Below are 18,908 nucleotides of genomic sequence, written 5' to 3'. Positions count from 1 at the left end.
CAAGGTCAACATTGTTAAGGTGTTAACTCAAATAAACAGCTACCAGGCATAGATTAAATTAAAATGGTCCACCCTGTATGTAAAGGTCCAAAGCACTCCTTAAGCTATGGGTTCTGTCTTTCTTTATTTATACGAAGATTTTTTTAAATGTTTAATAATTTTTAAATGCACCAAAAAATAAAGTATCTACGAATTTTTGTTATTTTATTATTGCACAAAATGAATTTTTAATAACAGTGCCATTTGGTTTATTTTCCGACTTGTTTTGCGACTGCCGCATATCCAACCACTGTGGGAAGACTTCTTTCAGCTGCATTGCGGACATTCTGCCCCACTTTCTCCTAAAAAATGCGATGAAAATAATATTATAGTGGTTTTTACACTTTTTATCAAAAAATATTTTAGTTTTATTTCGAAAGTTCCATGTTTAGGTTTATGGAATTAACACGAAAATAAAAACATATTTTAAAATAGTATATGTATGTGTACTTACCAGTTGCTTAAAGAAATTTTTGCCCTCTGCTTGGCCAGCAAGTGCAAGCAATGCAGTTAAGGCGAGGACGAAGATAATTGTCAGTTTCATTTTAGCGTTTAGTTTTCTTGATTGGAAAGTGTGATGAACTGATAATGGTAGAAAACAAACGCTTGACTGTTATATAGGAAACTAAAGGTTGTGGGTACTTTACCAAGCGCGTGTCATTAATTAATAATAAAATTCCTATAAGTAAAATTAAGAAACAATGGTAAATAACCAGAACAATTGTTATTGGAAAAGTAATTAATATAGAAAGTGAAAATAATTTTTGTATACATTTATTTGAGTATTTTATCACCTGTGAAAAAATACGAGTAAAAAGTTAATTAAACAAACCTTTGCTCCAAAAGAAACAGAGTTATTTTATGATAAGTCTCACAATAAAGAAATAGACAAATAAAAAATACGTATCATAATTCTTCAATTAACCTTTCGAAAAACAGTCTGCCGTCGTCTTCAAAACTAGAAATGATATTTTTTTGAGATGTTCTATAGTTTAAATTGTGTTTATCTTCATCCGTAATTAGAAATATGTATTTATTCTATCATTATTTACTTAATTTTTTAATATTTATAATCAAGGATACAATTACGACAAAGTAATTTGATACACATCTCGTCATTTGGTAATAATAATTACTAGAACATTTTCCTTCTCTAAAATTTTGGCCGAACCCTATTGATTTGAATATGACCATTTTGTTAAACGTATTCGCAAATTTTTAATTTGTCAAATTCAATCTTCTTTGTTTAAGCTTTTTGTTCATCTGTTCTAATGTTTACAAATAGAGAGGATTCTCTAATATAAGTGTTTATTGCATTCCCAAGATATGCAATATACAGGGTGATTCATTAACAATGGGAAAATCGAAAGCTGAAGATACTACACGTGAAATGGTGACCATTGGCGCAAACATGCCTTATCCGAAAGTTGATAGTTTCGGAAATACAGGGTGTTGAAAGTTAAAATTTTAAATCGTTTTTGCGATTATTCTGAAAATATGTAAGTTATGAACTTGAAAATTTGTGAAACTATATTTTTTTAGGCAACGAATAAGATGCGTGTTGTAATTTCAGCATTGCTCGTAGAGGGCGCCACTTACGACCAATTTTACCGAAAATTTAGTTAATAACTTTTTACCCTGTATGTCTAACATGAAACTTGATTCAAAACCTGAAAGAGCAATCATTTTTCCATTAATTGTGTACTCTTGTTTCATTTCAGTATCTCGATCCGTTCTTGAGAAAAATCGCTTTAACGAACACTATGTTTTGATAATACGAGAAATTACAAGCGAAAAAACCAAGTGTTTCTTCGTGTTATTACAACAATTAACAATAAAACAAATGGAATTCGTAATAATGATTTAAAGTCAGTGTTCGAAGAATCCACCGTTGACATTTATACACTTTACACAATGTTTTCTGAGAGATCTTCGAGTTTGAAACAACATATTGGGATTGCGTTTGACTTCGTTGGCAGCGACTTGTATTCTTTGCCACAACTCTTCACACGAACCAATAGATTCTTCCAAATAGAAAAATGAAGATGATTGAAGTCCGGACTTCTGGGTGGCCAAGTAAAAATGTTTCCACGGCTTGAAGAAATTCCACTTTATTTAAGAAGAGACATGTGGTTCATGCACGACGGAGCTCTACCGCATTTTTCTTGGCCAGTGCGTGCGTATTTAGATGTAGTTTTTCCAAATCGCTGGATTGGCCATGTAATCATTTTTGCTTGGCCATCCAGAAGTCCGGACTTCAGTCCTCTTGATTTTTCTGTTTGGTCTCGAATGAAAGATATAGTTTACAAAGAATCTATTGGTTCGTGTGAAGAGTTGTAGCAAAGAATACAAATCGATGCCAATGAAGTCAGACGCAATCCCAATATGTTGTTTCAAACTCGAAGATGTCTCAGAAAACTTGTAAAATGTCAACGGTGAATTCTTCGAACAATTACGTTAAATTATAATTACGTATTTTATTTGTTTTATTGTTAATTGTTGTAATAACACGAATAAACACTGGGTTTGTTTCGCTTTTAATTTCTCATATTATCAAAAAATTGTGTTCGTTAAATCCATTTTTTTCGAAAACGGATCTAGATACCGAAATGAAACAAGAGAACATAATTGATGGAAAAATGATAGCTCTTTCAGGTTTTGAAACAAGTTTCATATTAAATATACAGGGTAACAAATTATTAACTAAATTTTCGGTAAAATTGGTCGTAAGTGACGCCCTCTGTGAGCAATGCTGATATTACAACACGCATCTTATTCATCGCCTAAAAAAATATGGTTTCAGAAATTTTCAATTCCTAACCTACATATTTTCAGAATAAGCGCAAAAATCGATTTAAAATTTTAACTTTCAACACCCTGTACTTCCGAACTTTCTACTAACTATGAACTTTCGGATAAGGCATGTTTGCGCCAATCGTCACCATTTCACGTGTAGTATCTTCAACTTTCGACTTTCCCATTGTTAATGATTCACCCTATATAATGCATTTTATTTTACTAATTATTTGGCTGTGTTTTTGACAAAAACAGTTCGTAAATTATTAGTTGTTTGGAAAACTGTTCTAATGTTGAATGATGCATTTATTTTGTATACCTATGCATATTTTTTATAAACTTAAAAATTTCGTCTTTTGAAGAAAATATAACACAAATTTTTAATCTTCCTACCAGTATGATTAGAATTTAAATTTACATATATGTTGGTGTGAATTAGTTTCCAGCATACACTTAAAGACTTGTTTTTATTAAAATAAACTCAGCAAAAAAAAATGAAGCAGAAAAATTTCGAAATTTTTTTAGTGATTTTTGAGTGTAACTTCGTGAATAATGATTGTATCGAGAAAAAAAACTCAAGCATCACTCGGAGCAATAAATAGAAATAATGCGAAGCAAAAATTTTACATTTTTTTTTTTTTTGAAAAAAATCTAATGTTTCAATTTTTTAATTTCAAAATTTTTTTTCTCGACACTTGAAATATTCAATATAAAATTGTAAAACAGGGGACGCAAAAATATTTTTAAAAATTTTGAAAAATTCAATTTTTGTTTCAAAATTGAATTTTTTTTTTATTTTGAATTTTCTTTATTTTCGATTTTGATTGATTTGATGAGTGTTTAACGCGAAATTGTGAGAAAAATAACGCAAAAAAATTTTTGCTTCATCTTAAATCATTAATTAAGCAATGAGCAATAAACCTTTAATTTATTATAAAATTTTGGCGATTCAGGAAGGGAAACGCTTTCGACCGATCGATTTCAAAATTTACAGGCCTAATGGCACGTATTGAACTAAAAAAATACCTACAAGTATTGGTACTTCTCGTAATATTCGCAAAGTAGTCATTCATTGATTTCTCAAAAAGGCAGAAAAAGTAATTTTTTTGCCCTTTTTCAAATTAACGCCAAGTATAAAAAAAATTTTCAAACATAGCAAAAGGTCCTTGAAGAGAATTGATTCAGGTTTCTGAAACCCACCGTCCGTTCGATGTACAATCATTCTAAAAACGAAAATATTCGAGAAGTATTTCTTATTTTGCACAACATTTTTATAAAACAAATCTGTTTATAACCTCAAATAATGTCCTAATACAAATTTTACAATTTCAGTTTTGACATTTTCGTGTGTCCACTGTAACAGGAGACTGTATCGAAAAATGTCACTCTTTATAAAAAGTTCTGCCTCTCGAAAATATGAGACTGTCATAGAAATATCTTAGATCAGATATGCAGGGTGAACAGAAAGATTTGGTCCAATCCATTATCCTGCTAGATCACCTGACCTTACACCCCTTGACTTTTTTCTTTGGGATGCCCTAAAACAAAATATTTGGTCAAATGATCTGCCACAATAGGGAAGTATTAAAAGAGCTGATACGAGAGGGAATAAATGAATTAAATGTGCCTCAAACTAATCGCAAAGTGTACGAAAATAGTTATTTATGTACCTAGGGAATTATAAGGGCCTTAATTACCGATGGCAAAGTTTGCGTCCCGATGGCGTCCCGCCCGAGGGACAGCAATTGCCTGAGGTTATTAAGGCTCATTAATTCCCGTGGTACATAGATAATTTTATTTCTGACCGATTTCAATAAAATATTGTTTATTTTTAAAACGGAAAAAATGTACCAATTTATTACCTTCCCAGTATATTTGAATCAGGTACCATTGATTATAAGAGTTTTGTTGTTGCTAGGTTGTTGCTATGTTACGTGTTTATAAACAGAATTNTAATTACAGCGTTGGTGAAGTTGAATCTATAATCGTCCTTCTGAGCGGCTGGTTGGGTATTTATACTATTTATTATCAGCTAGCAACTCAGCAGGCGATTTTCCATTGTCAGCAGAATAATAATAGAAACTTATAAGTAAAGAATTGTTATAAAACAATATATGAATAATGTGAAAATATATATACAGGGTGTTCGGATAACACTCGTATCAATCAATAGAAATAATGCGAGGCAAAAATTTTACAATTTTTATTTTGAAAAAAATCAAATTTTTCTTTTTTTTTTATTTCAAAAAAAATTTTTTTAATACACTTGAAATATTCAATGTAAAAGTGTAAAAACGGGGACGCAAAAATATTTTAAAAAATGTTGAAAAATTCAATTTTTGTTTCAAAATAGATTTTTTTTTAAATTTTAAATTTTCTTTTTTTTCGATTTTGATTGATTTGATGAGTATATAACGCGAAATTGTGAGAAAAATAACGCAAAAAAATTTTTGCTTCATCTTAATCATTAATTGAGCAAGAAGCAATAAACCTGCTCTTTTAATTTTTTATAAAATTTTGGCGATTCAGGGAAGGAAAAGCTTTCGACCGACCGATTTCAAAATTTACAGGCCTCATGGGCACGTATTGAACTAAAAAAATACCTACAAATATTGGTACTTCTCGTAATATTCGCAAAGTAGTCGTTGATTTCTCAAAAAGGCAGAAAAAGTAATTTTTCTGCCCTTTTTCAAATTAACGCTAAGTATAAAAAAAAATTCAAACATAGTAAAAGGCCCTTGAAAAGAATTAATTCAGGTTTCTGAAGCCCACCACAAAAATATTCAAGAGAGAAGTACCATTATTTATTATTTTTAATATAACATTTTTATAAAACAAATGTGTTTATAACCTCAAATAATGTCCTAATACAAATTTTAAAATTTCAATTTTGACATTTTCGTGTGTCCACTGTAACAGGAAAAATGTCACTCTTTATAAAAAGTTCTGCCTCTCGAAAATATGACTGTCATAGAAATATCTTAGATCAGATATGCAGGGTAAATAGAAAGATTTGGCCCAATCTATTATCCTGCTAGATCACCTGACCTTACACCCCTTGACTTTTTTCTTTGGGGTGCCCTAAAACAAAAGATTTATTCAAATGATCTGCCACGATAGGCAAGTATTAAAAGAGCGGATACGAGATGTAATAAATGAATTAAATGGGCCTCAAACTAATCACAAAGTGTACGAAAAGTTTATTAAGTTAGGAAAAGTGTGTTAAGGTGGGAGGTAGCTATGTAAAGTAAAAGTCAAAATTAAAATTTTGATTTTAAAATTTGTCCTAATGGACATTGTTTAAGGTTATAAACAGATTTATTTTGTAAAAATGTCGTGCAAAATAATAAATAATGGTACTTCTCTCTTGGGTATTTTCGTGTTTTCTTAATTTTTGAGCACCCTGTATATCTAATCTAAGGTGTTTGTATGACAGTCTAATTTTTTTCGAGAGGCAGAACTTTCTATAAAGAGTGACATTTTTCGATAAAGTCAAAAACAAAAGAGTTTTTCCTCTTGTCAACTCCATCCGTGGACACACTGTATATTCACATGTCAACAAATTTATTGAAATTGGTTGTTTTGTAACCTTTGTTTATAATGACTTTTTTTTCATATTTGTCTTAGAAACCGCTCTTTCTTAAAGTTAGGTAAATTGAAAAGCAGCTAATGAAAATTAGTATAAAAGTTTATTTACGTATTTTTTTTATAACAATTTAGACTATTGGTGGAACTTTTTTATATGAAATACGCAGTACCTAAAAATATCTCTATTACTAATTTGCAAATATCCTGAATACCCCTAAATTCAGTTTCCCAATAAGAGTTCTAGCTGTAATTCACTTTGATGTGTTAATGCTTAACTGAAGATGAAGATGTACTTCGGAATTTCCAAGCGATTGACCAAAATCGGTCTGTAAAATACCTTGCACCGGAACGAACTGTTTGATAGGTATATAACGGACATGTTTTCTACCACTCCATCATAACCAGTCTACAGCATCTCGCAGTAAAGACAGCTAAGCATTAAAATGAAGCTTTCCATCGTCTTCGTCTTCGCTCTAGCTGTTCTATTGGCAATTACTGGGCAAGCAGAGAGTAAAAACTTCTTCAAGAGAATTGTAAGTACAACTATCATATAATTTGTTATTTACCTTTCTTTTTAATAGTTATTACGATGATTGATAAATTAAACCACATTTTAAACTTTAATAGGAAGATATTACAGTAAAATAAAATAGTAAATATGATTATCATAAGCTTCAAATTTATTATAATTAATTATTATGTTCACTATCTTAATAAATAGTTTAATTTAATTACAGTTTTACATATCATTGTTATTATATTATCAAACTGAACACTTTAGCCCCTTACCTAATAAAGATACACTTTAAATTGTTATACTAATAAATGTCTGAATTTTTCAGGAGAAAGTGGGAAAGAACATCCGCAACGCCGCTGAAAGAAGCCTGCCTACAGTCGTTGGTTATGCAGGAGTCGCTAAACAAATTGGAAAATAAATTAGGAAAACAACTTGCATATACATATTTATTTAATTTATTAAACTTAGTGCCATGTATGTTCCTTTATTTATATATTAATAAAATATATTCAATGTAATTATCTTTTTAATTTACTCAGACTTTAATTATGAAAGATATTAAACAGTCTAAGGACTGAGAAACAANATATATGTATATTAGCATTTTTTATTTTATTTTTACTTGTGAAAGGTAGAGGGAATTATAGAATCTATAATGTCCCAAGGGAGTTATGACTCTCTTTATTGATAGCGTAACTATGACGATATAAGCTTATAATATCCCGGTCAGAAATAAAATAATTAAGTTAAGTTAAGCGGAAAAGTGTGTTAAGGTGGGAGGTAGCCATGTAAAGTAAAAGTCAAAATTAAAATTTTGATTTTAAAATTTGTCCTAATGGACATTATTTAAGGTTATAAACAGATTTATTTTGTAAAAATGTGCATAAATAATGGTACTTCTCTCTTGAGTATTTTCGTGTTTTCTTAATTTTTGGGCACCCTGTATATCTAATCTAAGGTGTTTGTATGACAGTCTAATTTTTTTCGAGAGGCAAAACTTTCTATAAAGAGTGACATTTTTCGATAAAGTCAAAAACAAAAGAGTTTTTTCTCTTGTCAACTCCATCCGTGGATACACCGTTTATTCACATGTCAACAAATTTATTGAAATTGGTTGTTTTGTAACCTTTGTTTATAATGACTTTTTTCATTTTTTGTCTTAGAAACTACTCTTTCTTAAAGTTGGGTAAGTTGAAAAACAGCTAATGAAAATTAGTATAAAAGTTTATTTACGTATTTTTTTTTATAACAATTTAGACTATTGGTGGAACTTTTTTATATGAAATACGCAGTACCTAAAAATATCTCTATTACTAATTTGCAAATATCCTGAATACCCCTAAATTCAGTTTCCCAATAAGAGTTCTAGCTGTAATTCACTTTGATGTGTTAATGCTTAACTGAAGATGAAGATGTACTTCGGAATTTCCAAGCGATTGACCAAAATCGGTCTGTAAAATACCTTGCACCGGAACGAACTGTTTGATAGATATATAACGGACATGTTTTCTACCACTCCATCATAACCAGTCTACAGCATCTCGCAGTAAAGACAGCTAAGCATTAAAATGAAGCTTTCCATCGTCTTCGTCTTCGCTCTAGCTGTTCTATTGGCAATTACTGGGCATGCAGAGAGTAAAAACTTCTTCAAGAGAATTGTAAGTACAACTATCATATAATTTGTTATTTACCTTTCTTTTTAATAGTTATTACGATGATTGATAAATTAAACCACATTTTAAACTTTAATAGGAAGATATTACAGTAAAATAAAATAGTAAATATGATTATCATAAGCTTCAAATTTATTATAATTAATTATTATGTTCACTATCTTAATAAATAGTTTAATTTAATTACAGTTTTATATATCATCGTTATTATATTATCAAACTGAACACTTTAGCCCCTTACCTAATAAAGATACACTTTAAATTGTTATACTAATAAATGTCTGAATTTTTCAGGAGAAAGTGGGAAAGAACATCCGCAACGCCGCTGAAAGAAGCCTGCCTACAGTCGTTGGTTATGCAGGAGTCGCTAAACAAATTGGAAAATAAATTAGGAAAACAACTTGCATATACATATTTATTTAATTTATTAAACTTAGTGCCATGTATGTTCCTTTATTTATATATTAATAAAATATATTCAATGTAATTATCTTTTTAATTTACTCAGACTTTAATTATGAAAGATATTAAACAGTCTAAGGACTGAGAAACAAGAATTGTTATGTGGTATCCTTATATGTCATAGATCTGCTAATACCCTGGTTATCACAATCATTTTAATAAAATATACATCGAAATATATCACATAGATTAGTTTAGTAAATGTTATAAAAGATATAATACAGGCGAGAGGAGTTATTTTTGTAAATATCTTAAAAATACAGAGTGTCCCATTGAACATGAAATCTTACATAGCTTCAGTATATCAATAACACAAAGAAGTATTTCAGTTTCATTTTTTCACAATTTAAAATTATTTTCGCTAATACATGGTACCTACCTAATTATTTTTTTTTCAAATGTATCACCCTGTATAATATTGCACTTTCGAATTTCCCCTTGAATTTAAAACCTGCTTTTATAAACAAATATTGAACCTACGTCGTATAATTTTCGTGTTATTTGATGTTTTAAAAAATGGCATTTCTTACAGTTTGCAAGATACCTACTCGCGGATTTTCATAATTTTGTAACTATTTGTAGATTGAAAAGTGGATACCTAATAAAAAAGGAATTTTCAAAAAATCCATAATACATTTTAGACCAAATACGAGGTCTTAAATGTGACATCGTGTACAATTGGAAATAATTTTAAAATTTTAAGAAATTGATTTGATGAAACTTTTATTTAGAACAATTTTCTATATTACTAATGTTACCAGAAGAACACAATAATTAATTTATCCTAAATGGTACATCTTTCATGTACAGAAGCTACTCGAAAGTAAACTTTATAAAATGATCAATGAAAAAAATGTCTAACTTCATCTTTAAACTTGTTGCATACTTATTATACATAGAATCAAATATATGGGGTTTCACAAATATGCATTTCTTTGAAAAACTGATTAAAACTTCAACTTGTAACAAATAAAGTACATGGAATAATTATGTCCCTAATAAAATTTTGGGAATTAATATGCACATATTTACAGACAAGCAAATATAAGTAATAAATAACAAATTTCATAGCAATAGTTGTTTTTCATGTTTTAATAAACAAAGGCAGGCTACATATTTAAACAATAATATAACTAAATGCTGTGTAAACATTGAAGTCGCAATTTAATTATAGTACTTAGATATTTACATTATTTTGATATAAAATAAATATATATTTGCAATAAAAACCATAGTGTACGCAATGGGTAAACTACAGATTAGTCAGATAAAGCTACAGAGCAGTTATAGTCCAGTCGAATTGCTTACATTCTATGCAAAATATTTGCAATACATTTGCGTTCTCTAGCAATGAACATAGAAAGTTGAAATGATTCCAAATTAAATTTTGTTCTGCCATATTTTTAATAGATTTTTTTGTCAAAATCGCAGAAGGTCTTTGAGATATAATAGTCCAGTTTGAAGATAAAAAAAATTATTAGTAGACAATTTATTGCACTTTATTACGGGGAAGGGTATGTAGAATAATAATACCAAAAAACTAACTCGAAAGAAATGGCGCTAAGTTTGCAAATTACAAATAACTGGCAAAATTACGTGTTTTTTCACTTTTTTGTTGCCCATGAAAATCTAGACAACCTATCGGAAAATTAGTTGTTTCATATTGTTGCGCATTAAATTACCTACAATTTAAGGTACCTGTCATATTTCACCAGTTTGATAACTGTAAAATAAAGGTCGAACGCGGACAAATCAGTTTTCGAAAATTGCAAATTATTATTGCAAAAAGAGATGGATGTTAATAAAATGTATAGAAAAGACGTCAATTCAAAGACCAATATGTGTGCCAAACACACATTGAGCGTGAAATTGTTGTTTCAGGCATTTGTTAATTAATTTTGTTCGTTTTGTGCAACTATGTAATTGTTTAATTACTAAACGTTAATAATTTTAGAAGTTAATATCTTAAATATAGATTCAAATTGGTCCAAATAAAATTATCGAAAAAGAACAATTCTAAAATGTTGCTTTTTATAATTAACAAAGTAGGATATCCAAAAGCCGCTCGAGAATTCGCTCTTTTTGTATTAAATAGAGCTTACTTTTACGGTAAATTAAAAAAAAAGAAATCCACCCGCTTTCATGTATATTTTTCTTATTTTTCTTAATTGTCAACCTTTCAAACAATGCAGAAAAGATGAAAAATTCCAGTATGATATTATTTTGAAAAACACTGAAAAATACGATATGCCCTCCATGTTGCCGTTGCTAAGGTAAACAGAAAAAAATTGCAGAACCAAAATTCGTAGGGGGGCTAAACCCAGGTTATAAAAAGTATTTTTCCGACCTACATTCCATGCAAGATGTTTTGAAATATTGATGATTTATTGTAGTTGTAGAAAGGGTTTTATTTATGTCCCCTATAAATTTTATAGCTATAACTTTATTATTGTAAAATACACGCCATTTTGAATTAGGCAGTTTTTAATTTTCTTTTCACCTGAAAATTGACGTTTCTAAATTAAAATCGAAGTAGTCTCTGAAATATGTCTAATGCCTCGGCACCGTCGGACACCCTGTAGATATATGATGTTTTACAAATAGGAATTTTATTTTAATAACTAATACTTTTTACCTAATAAATATACTAAATAACATTGAATGTACAGGGTAGGAAAGTACCGATGGTCTATCTGAAGTTACGTGAAAGCGATAAAGTAAGCCATAGAAATCCATGTGATAGACAAGGATGGGTATAGTGAAGGCGTCTAATAGTCACTGCCCATTTCGCCCTTCCACAAATAAAAAGTGGATATTATTTGTGGAAGGGCGAAACCGGCGGTGACTATAAGACGCCTTCATTACAAGTAAATAAAAATTTAAGTAGGTTATTATAGCCGGTGCTGAGACTCCCCCCTCCACTTTCGACCTTGGGATGACCTTGGGTGACCTTGGGTGACCTTGGATAACCTTGGATGACCTTGGGATGACCTTGGATGACGTCATCCGTGACCTGGATGACATTGATAGAGGTCACGGTGACCTTCACTTGACCTGGATGACATTGGTAGAGGTCACGGTGACCGTCATTTGACCTCTGCATATGGGAGGAGGCATTCGACATTGAATGACCTTGAAGTTACGTCATGACAGTTGGTGACCTTCAAATATCTTATCAATTACCTTGACTGTCCTCTGTAATTGCCATACATAGAAATGATGAATGAATTGAGTTGAAATTGGAATGACGTGTTCGAATTGTAGTGGGGGATTTTCCATATAAGAGAGTAGATCGCCCTAGAGAGACACATTTCGTTCAGTGTCAAACCTAGATAGTTATTGTCTACNAACATTTGACACAATAGAGAACTTAAGGAACTTTCCAATTAAAAAAAAAAACTCATTTAAGTATACCCTTTTGCACTCCTACATACCTCACTACGAGCAGTCGAAGAAAATTTGTATAAAAATTTATTTACGTATTTCTTTTGTAACGAAGTTTACAACAAATATTTATATAACTATTTTTCAAAAACCTTGTAAGTACCAATGTTCTTTTCAAAGTTAAGATAACACTTTGATTTCACTATTTAGATTTCCTGAATAACCTTACGCTCAGTTTTCCTATAATTGTTTTATTAGTGATTCACCTTTTTCGATTTGATGCTGAAGACTGGGATGTACTTGGGAATTTCCAGTCGATTGGCCAAAAGCGTCTGGTAAAAAACCTTTCAGGGTAGTAGGACTATGAGTATAGTTTTAGTATATAAAGAACAAGTTTTCTTATAATCCATCATAACTAGTTTGCAGCATCTCTGAGTAAAGACATCTAAGCATTAAAATGAAACTCTCCATCGTTTTCGTCTTCGCTCTGGCTGTTCTGTTGGCAATTACTGGACAAGCAGAGAGCAAAAACTTCTTCAAGAGAATTGTAAGTACCACTGCCATATAATTTTTTATTTAATTTTCTTTTTAGTACTGATGTAGTAAGATATTACAATAAAATAAAATAGAAATAATTTGCATAATCTTAAAAGCTGTTGTGTTTGTTTTTTTTTAAGTAATTCTATAAATTTATTACACTTTTATGTACATTAACGTTATCCGATTTATTATCAAACTAGGAAACACTTGCCTAATAAAGAAAATACATTTAAATGGTTGTATTAATAAATATCTTTGCATTTTTTTAGGAGAAAGTGGGAAAGAACATCCGCAACGCCGCTGAAAGAAGCCTTCCTACAGTAGTTGGCTATGCAGGAGTCGCTAAACAAATTGGAAAATAAATTAGGAAAACAACTTGCATATACATATTTATTTAATTTATTAAACTTAGTGCCATTAATGTTCCTTTATTTATATATTAATAAAATATATTCAATGTAATTATGTTTTTAAGTTATTCAGACTTTAATTATGAAAAATATTAAACAATCTAAGGACTGAGAAACAAGAATTCTTGTGTGTATCCTTATATGTCATAGATCTGCTAATACCCTGGTTATCACAAGCATTTTCATAAAATACACTTCGAAATATATCACATAGATTAGTTTAGTAAATGTTATAGAAGTTATAACACAGGCGAGAGGAGTTATTTTTGTAGATATCCTAAAAATACAGGGTGTCCCATTGAACATAAAATCTTGCATAGCTTCAGTATATCAATAATACAACAAAGTATTTCAGTTTCATTTTTTCACAATTTAAAATCATTTTCGTTAATACATGGTATCCAACTTCTTCTGGGCGTTACCTAACTAATTTTTTTTTTCAAATGTATCGCCCTGTACAATATTGCACTTTCGAATTTCCCCTTGAATTTAGAGCCTGCTTTGATAAACAAATATTGAACCTGCGTCGTATAATTTTCGTGTTATTTGATGTTTTAAAAAATTGGCATTTCTTACACTTTGCAAGATACCTACTCGCGGATATTCATAATTTTGTAACTATTTGTAGATTGAAAAGTGGATACCTAATAAAAAAGGAATTTTCAAAAAATCAATAGACTGTAAAACTAATGCTTAAACACCATTTAACCATTTTTTTTTGTCAATGCAATTCAACTTTGATGACAATATGATCACATTATTTCAGCACATGGTCTTAAAAATGTATAATAATATAACAATAATTAATAAAAACAAAAGCAGGCTACATACTTAAACAATAATGTAACTAAATGCAGTGTAAACATTGAAGTCACAATTTAATTATAGTACTTAGATATCTGCATTATTTTGATATAAAATAAATACATATTTGCAATAAAAACCATAGTGTACGAAATGAGTAAACTACAGATTAGTCAGATAAAGCTACAGAGCGGTTATAGTCCAGTCGAATTGCTTACATTTTATGCAAGATATTTGCAAGACATTTGCGTCCCCTAGCAATGAAGTTAGAAAGTTAGAATTGTTCTAAATTAAATATTTTAAATAGATTTTTTTTGTCAAAATCACAAAAGATATTTGAGATATAATAGTCCAGTTTGGAGATAAAAAAATTATTAGTAGTCAATTTATTGCACTTTATTACGGGAAAGGGTATGTAGAATGATAATATCAAAAAACTAACTCGAAAGAAATGGCGCTAAGTTTGCAAATTACAAATAACTGGCAAAATTACGTGTTTTTTCACTTTTTTTATTGCCCATGAAAATCTAGACAACCTATCGGAAAATTAGTTGTTTCATATTGTTGCATATTAAATTACCTACAATTTAAGGTACCTAAAGTCATATTTCACCAGTTTGTTAACTGTAGAATAAAGGTCGAACGCGGACAAATCAGTTTTCGAAAATTGCCCATTATTATTGCAAAAAGAGATGGATGTTAATAAAATTTATGGAAAAGACGTCAATTCAAAGACCAATATGTGTGCCAAACACACATTGAGCGTGAAATTGTTGTTTCAGGCATTTGTTAATTAATTTTGTTCGTTTTGTGCAACTATGTAATTGTTTAATTACTAAACATTAATAATTTTAGAAGTTAATATCCTAAATATAGATTCAAATTGGTCGAAATAAAAGTATCGAAAAAGAAAAATTCCAAAAAGTTGCTTTTTATAACTAACAAAGTAGAATGTGCAAAAGCCGCTCCAGAATTCGCTCTTTTTGTATTAAATAGAGCTTACTTTTACGGTAAATTCAAAAAAAAATAAATCACCTACGCCTCTTTGTTCCCAAGATAGATTTTTATGAAATTAATTCTAATTAACTACTAGACATATCGGACCGAGATTTTAGACACAATTATAGAAATGGTTAAACTTTTATTTTCAAAACGTTTTACATTGATAGAGTTCACGTAATAAACACGCTAGCAGCAGTAAAAGTTAACGTTATATTTTTACAAAAAAATTCTTATTGCCGAATCATTTACTTCTTTGACATTCCTCTACTATTTTTGCAATAATTTTAAAATGAAAGAGGTTGGACCCACCCGCTTTCATGTTTATTTTTCTTAATTGTCAACAAAGCAGAAAAAATTCAGAGCTGTATTGAATTTAAATAAAAAAATCCAGTATGATATTATTTTGAAAAACACCTACTGAAAAATACGACATGCCCTCCATCTTGCCGTTGCTAAGGTAAACAGAAAAAAATTGCAGAACCAAAATTCGTAGGGGGGCTAAACCCAGGTTATAAAAAGTATTTTTCCGACCTACATTCCATGCAAGATGTTTTGAAATATTGATGATATATTGTAGTTGTAGAAATTTAAAAATATTTTAATCTATTATATAGTTATATTTGTAATAGGCTTTTTGCCACAAAATCGCAGAATGTTCAAGATAAAATAGCCGCTCTGTAGCTTTAACTGATCAAGCTGATGATCACAATCAGCAGGTTCCGCAAAAATATATAGAGTGTTCCACTAAAATATATAAAGTTAAGATGGTTTATAGATTACTAATTTCGGCATTAAATTTCTACCACCCTGTATGAAATTAAGTCATTTTGAAATTATGGCAAGGAAGCTTAGAGTTTTATTTATGTCCCCTATAAATTTTATAGCTCTAACTTTATTATTGTAAAATACACATATTTTTTAATTAGGCAGTTTTTAAATTTTTTTGGAAAAAAATTAACTTTAAGAATAGGAAACCTTTACCTTTAACCTAAAAATTGACGTTTCTAAATTAAAATCGAAGTAGTCTCTGAAATATGTCTAATGCCTCGGCACCGTCGGACACCCTGTAGATATATGATGTTTTACAAATAGGAATTTTATTTTAATAACTAATACTTTTTACCTAATAAATATACTAAATAACATTGAATGTTATATTTTAGGCAAATGTAAACAATATTTACAAATATATAAAAACAAGTAATTTAAAAAATTAGTTACAAATATGTAACAATCGATTATTTCATATTCTGATAAGGCAAGAGAGAAAACTATTTATTTTTGAATTAAATATGATTTATTTGTCTAAACATGGTAAACCGCAATTTAATTATAGCATTTTGTATATTTAAAATGTGTTTAAGATAAATGAATATCTGCTGTAAAAGCCACAGTTCAAAATAAAAATAGAATTTGTCATTAATGACTAAACTGTGGCACGGAAATTAACGTGCGTACTTGCCTTCGACACAGTCTTCAAGTTACCACAGATTTGAAGTTTTTCCTGTTTTTCGAACGCAAACTTATGTTTTAGGGTAATATCTCACTGATTATTTCAATTTTTTAAGTTTAACGAATGTTTCTCTTAAAGTATTCTGAGTGAATAGCTTTTAATGAAAAAAACATTTTAAAAAATCAACATTTGACACAATAGAGAACTTAAGGAACTTTCCAATTAAAAAAAAAAACTCATTTAAGTATACCCTTTTGCACTCCTACATACCTCACTACGAGCAGTCGAAGAAAATTTGTATAAAAATTTATTTACGTATTTCTTTTGTAACGAAGTTTACAACAAATATTTATATAACTATTTTTCAAAAACCTTGTAAGTACCAATGTTCTTTTCAAAGTTAAGATAACACTTTGATTTCACTATTTAGATTTCCTGAATAACCTTACGCTCAGTTTTCCTATAATTGTTTTATTAGTGATTCACCTTTTTCGATTTGATGCTGAAGACTGGGATGTACTTGGGAATTTCCAGTCGATTGGCCAAAAGCGTCTGGTAAAAAACCTTTCAGGGTAGTAGGACTATGAGTATAGTTTTAGTATATAAAGAACAAGTTTTCTTATAATCCATCATAACTAGTTTGCAACATCTCTGAGTAAAGACATCTAAGCATTAAAATGAAACTCTCCATCGTTTTCGTCTTCGCTCTGGCTGTTCTGTTGGCAATTACTGGACAAGCAGAGAGCAAAAACTTCTTCAAGAGAATTGTAAGTACCACTGCCATATAATTTTTTATTTAATTTTCTTTTTAGTACTGATGTAGTAAGATATTACAATAAAATAAAATAGAAATAATTTGCATAATCTTAAAAGCTGTTGTGTTTGTTTTTTTTTAAGTAATTCTATAAATTTATTACACTTTTATATACATTAACGTTATCCGATTTATTATCAAACTAGGAAACACTTGCCTAATAAAGAAAATACATTTAAATGGTTGTATTAATAAATATCTTTGCATTTTTTAGGAGAAAGTGGGAAAGAACATTCGCAATGCCGCTGAAAGAAGCCTTCCTACAGTAGTTGGCTATGCAGGAGTCGCTAAACAAATTGGAAAATAAAACAAGAGAAGAATTTGCCTATACTTATTTAATTTATTAAAGTGCCAATGTTATTTTTTAAGTTATAATATTAATAAAATATATTTAATGTACTTCATGTTTTTTAATTCACTTGAACCTTAAATATGAAAAATATTAAATAAAGATTTGAATATATTTAACCCTTCGGTATATAATACTCACTGGTCACAATAAATAACAAAATAAATAAGCAAATATAAAAGTATGTACAATATTAAATACATACAAAATTATCGCTAATATTTGAAATATGTCGAAGATACCAAGTTTATTGTAGTTAAATGAATATAACGAGCGTTCAAATAAAAACGTGGTCGAAGTTGGCTCTGACACATTGGACGTAGGGAGTAGCTTATAGCGACCAACTTAACCTCATTTCTCAACGAGCTGTATAGCAGCTGTCAGTTTCAATAACGTTAATGACTATATAACTTTATTTTAAAGAATAATCGTGATAACAATAACAAACAATTAAAGGAGCTGCGGAAAGTGTCCCCCTCCTTGTTATAACAATAAATTAAAGCAGCTGCTGAAAGTGTCCCCCTCCTTGTTCCAAGCACTTTTCACACCTGTTCCTCAAAGAATTAAAGACATTTTCTAAGATGCTCGGGGTATTGTTAATTTCACGAATCTTGTCTATAAGTCGAGCCTGCAGATGGTTTAAATCAGGAATAGGCAGTTCAAAAATAGTGTTTTTAAGGTAAGGCCACAAAAAGAAATCACACGGCGTAATATCACATGACCTCGGTGGAAATTCATGTTCAGCATTGAGACTTATTAGTCGATTTTGGAAAACTTCCCTCAACATATTCATCGTCTCGCCTGCCGTATGTGCCCTTGCGCCATCTTGTTGAAAGTAAAAGTTTGTAATTTCGTTTTCTTCCAGCTGGTTAACAAAAGGAGCGATAATTTCTTCTCTATACCTTTGCGCAGTAAGAGTACCATTAAAAAAAATAGGTCCATAAATCCTCCTTCGATTGAGAGCACACCAAACTCCAATTTTTTGAGCGTGTAGAGGGCCCTCGACAAAAAAGTTATCTGGTTTTTCAGAAGACCACATTCTCATATTCTGTGAGTTTACGTAACCACTTAAATGAA

The 18,908-nt window shown here is 29.9% G+C and overlaps 5 protein-coding genes across 5 annotated transcripts; 4 read left to right on the top strand and 1 right to left on the bottom strand.

Annotated features, from left to right (window-relative positions):
* Positions 1-213: 213 nt before the first annotated feature.
* Positions 214-636, bottom strand: LOC108909086 (cecropin-C type 1-like). Its single transcript, XM_018713321.1, has 2 exons — positions 494-636; positions 214-341 (listed from the first exon to the last, which is right to left on the bottom strand). The coding sequence occupies exons 1-2, from the start codon at positions 581-583 to the stop codon at positions 249-251; spliced, it is 183 nt and encodes a 60-aa protein (XP_018568837.1). The 5' UTR covers positions 584-636; the 3' UTR covers positions 214-248.
* Positions 637-6,806: 6,170 nt separating this feature from the next.
* On the top strand, positions 6,807-7,420 carry LOC108909085 (cecropin-C-like). The gene is made up of 2 exons (XM_018713319.2): positions 6,807-6,956; positions 7,266-7,420. Exons 1-2 carry the CDS (start codon positions 6,867-6,869, stop codon positions 7,356-7,358), a joined length of 183 nt encoding a protein of 60 aa, XP_018568835.1. The 5' UTR covers positions 6,807-6,866; the 3' UTR covers positions 7,359-7,420.
* A 1,035-nt stretch (positions 7,421-8,455) lies between these two features.
* Positions 8,456-9,062, top strand: LOC111691745 (cecropin-C-like). The gene is made up of 2 exons (XM_023455007.1): positions 8,456-8,598; positions 8,908-9,062. The coding sequence occupies exons 1-2, from the start codon at positions 8,509-8,511 to the stop codon at positions 8,998-9,000; spliced, it is 183 nt and encodes a 60-aa protein (XP_023310775.1). The 5' UTR covers positions 8,456-8,508; the 3' UTR covers positions 9,001-9,062.
* Positions 9,063-12,880: 3,818 nt separating this feature from the next.
* Positions 12,881-13,421, top strand: LOC111691744 (cecropin-C-like). The gene is made up of 2 exons (XM_023455006.1): positions 12,881-13,006; positions 13,269-13,421. Exons 1-2 carry the CDS (start codon positions 12,917-12,919, stop codon positions 13,359-13,361), a joined length of 183 nt encoding a protein of 60 aa, XP_023310774.1. The 5' UTR covers positions 12,881-12,916; the 3' UTR covers positions 13,362-13,421.
* A 3,897-nt stretch (positions 13,422-17,318) lies between these two features.
* Positions 17,319-17,798, top strand: LOC108909087 (cecropin-C-like). Its single transcript, XM_018713322.2, has 2 exons — positions 17,319-17,435; positions 17,697-17,798. The coding sequence occupies exons 1-2, from the start codon at positions 17,346-17,348 to the stop codon at positions 17,787-17,789; spliced, it is 183 nt and encodes a 60-aa protein (XP_018568838.1). The 5' UTR covers positions 17,319-17,345; the 3' UTR covers positions 17,790-17,798.
* Positions 17,799-18,908: the final 1,110 nt, after the last annotated feature.

Source organism: Anoplophora glabripennis, unplaced genomic scaffold (assembly GCF_000390285.2).
Source record: "Anoplophora glabripennis isolate ALB-LARVAE unplaced genomic scaffold, Agla_2.0 scaffold413, whole genome shotgun sequence".
NCBI classification, from domain to species: Eukaryota; Metazoa; Arthropoda; class Insecta; order Coleoptera; family Cerambycidae; genus Anoplophora; species Anoplophora glabripennis.
The sequence above is the reverse complement of the archived record's forward strand: the minus strand, read 5'-3'. Positions and strand labels throughout refer to the sequence as shown.

What these genes read in the sequence shown, in the direction of transcription:
- LOC108909086 (XM_018713321.1), bottom strand. Translation starts at nt 583, where the DNA reads ATGAAACTGACAATTATCTTCGTCCTCGCCTTAACTGCATTGCTTGCA. An exon ending in AAAATTTCTTTAAGCAACTG is followed by an intron (nt 342 to 493) that starts GTAAGTACACAT and finishes CGCATTTTTTAG; the next exon opens with GAGAAAGTGGGGCAGAATGT.
- LOC108909085 (XM_018713319.2), top strand. Translation starts at nt 6,867, where the DNA reads ATGAAGCTTTCCATCGTCTTCGTCTTCGCTCTAGCTGTTCTATTGGCA. An exon ending in AAAACTTCTTCAAGAGAATT is followed by an intron (nt 6,957 to 7,265) that starts GTAAGTACAACT and finishes TGAATTTTTCAG; the next exon opens with GAGAAAGTGGGAAAGAACAT.
- LOC111691745 (XM_023455007.1), top strand. Translation starts at nt 8,509, where the DNA reads ATGAAGCTTTCCATCGTCTTCGTCTTCGCTCTAGCTGTTCTATTGGCA. An exon ending in AAAACTTCTTCAAGAGAATT is followed by an intron (nt 8,599 to 8,907) that starts GTAAGTACAACT and finishes TGAATTTTTCAG; the next exon opens with GAGAAAGTGGGAAAGAACAT.
- LOC111691744 (XM_023455006.1), top strand. Translation starts at nt 12,917, where the DNA reads ATGAAACTCTCCATCGTTTTCGTCTTCGCTCTGGCTGTTCTGTTGGCA. An exon ending in AAAACTTCTTCAAGAGAATT is followed by an intron (nt 13,007 to 13,268) that starts GTAAGTACCACT and finishes GCATTTTTTTAG; the next exon opens with GAGAAAGTGGGAAAGAACAT.
- LOC108909087 (XM_018713322.2), top strand. Translation starts at nt 17,346, where the DNA reads ATGAAACTCTCCATCGTTTTCGTCTTCGCTCTGGCTGTTCTGTTGGCA. An exon ending in AAAACTTCTTCAAGAGAATT is followed by an intron (nt 17,436 to 17,696) that starts GTAAGTACCACT and finishes TGCATTTTTTAG; the next exon opens with GAGAAAGTGGGAAAGAACAT.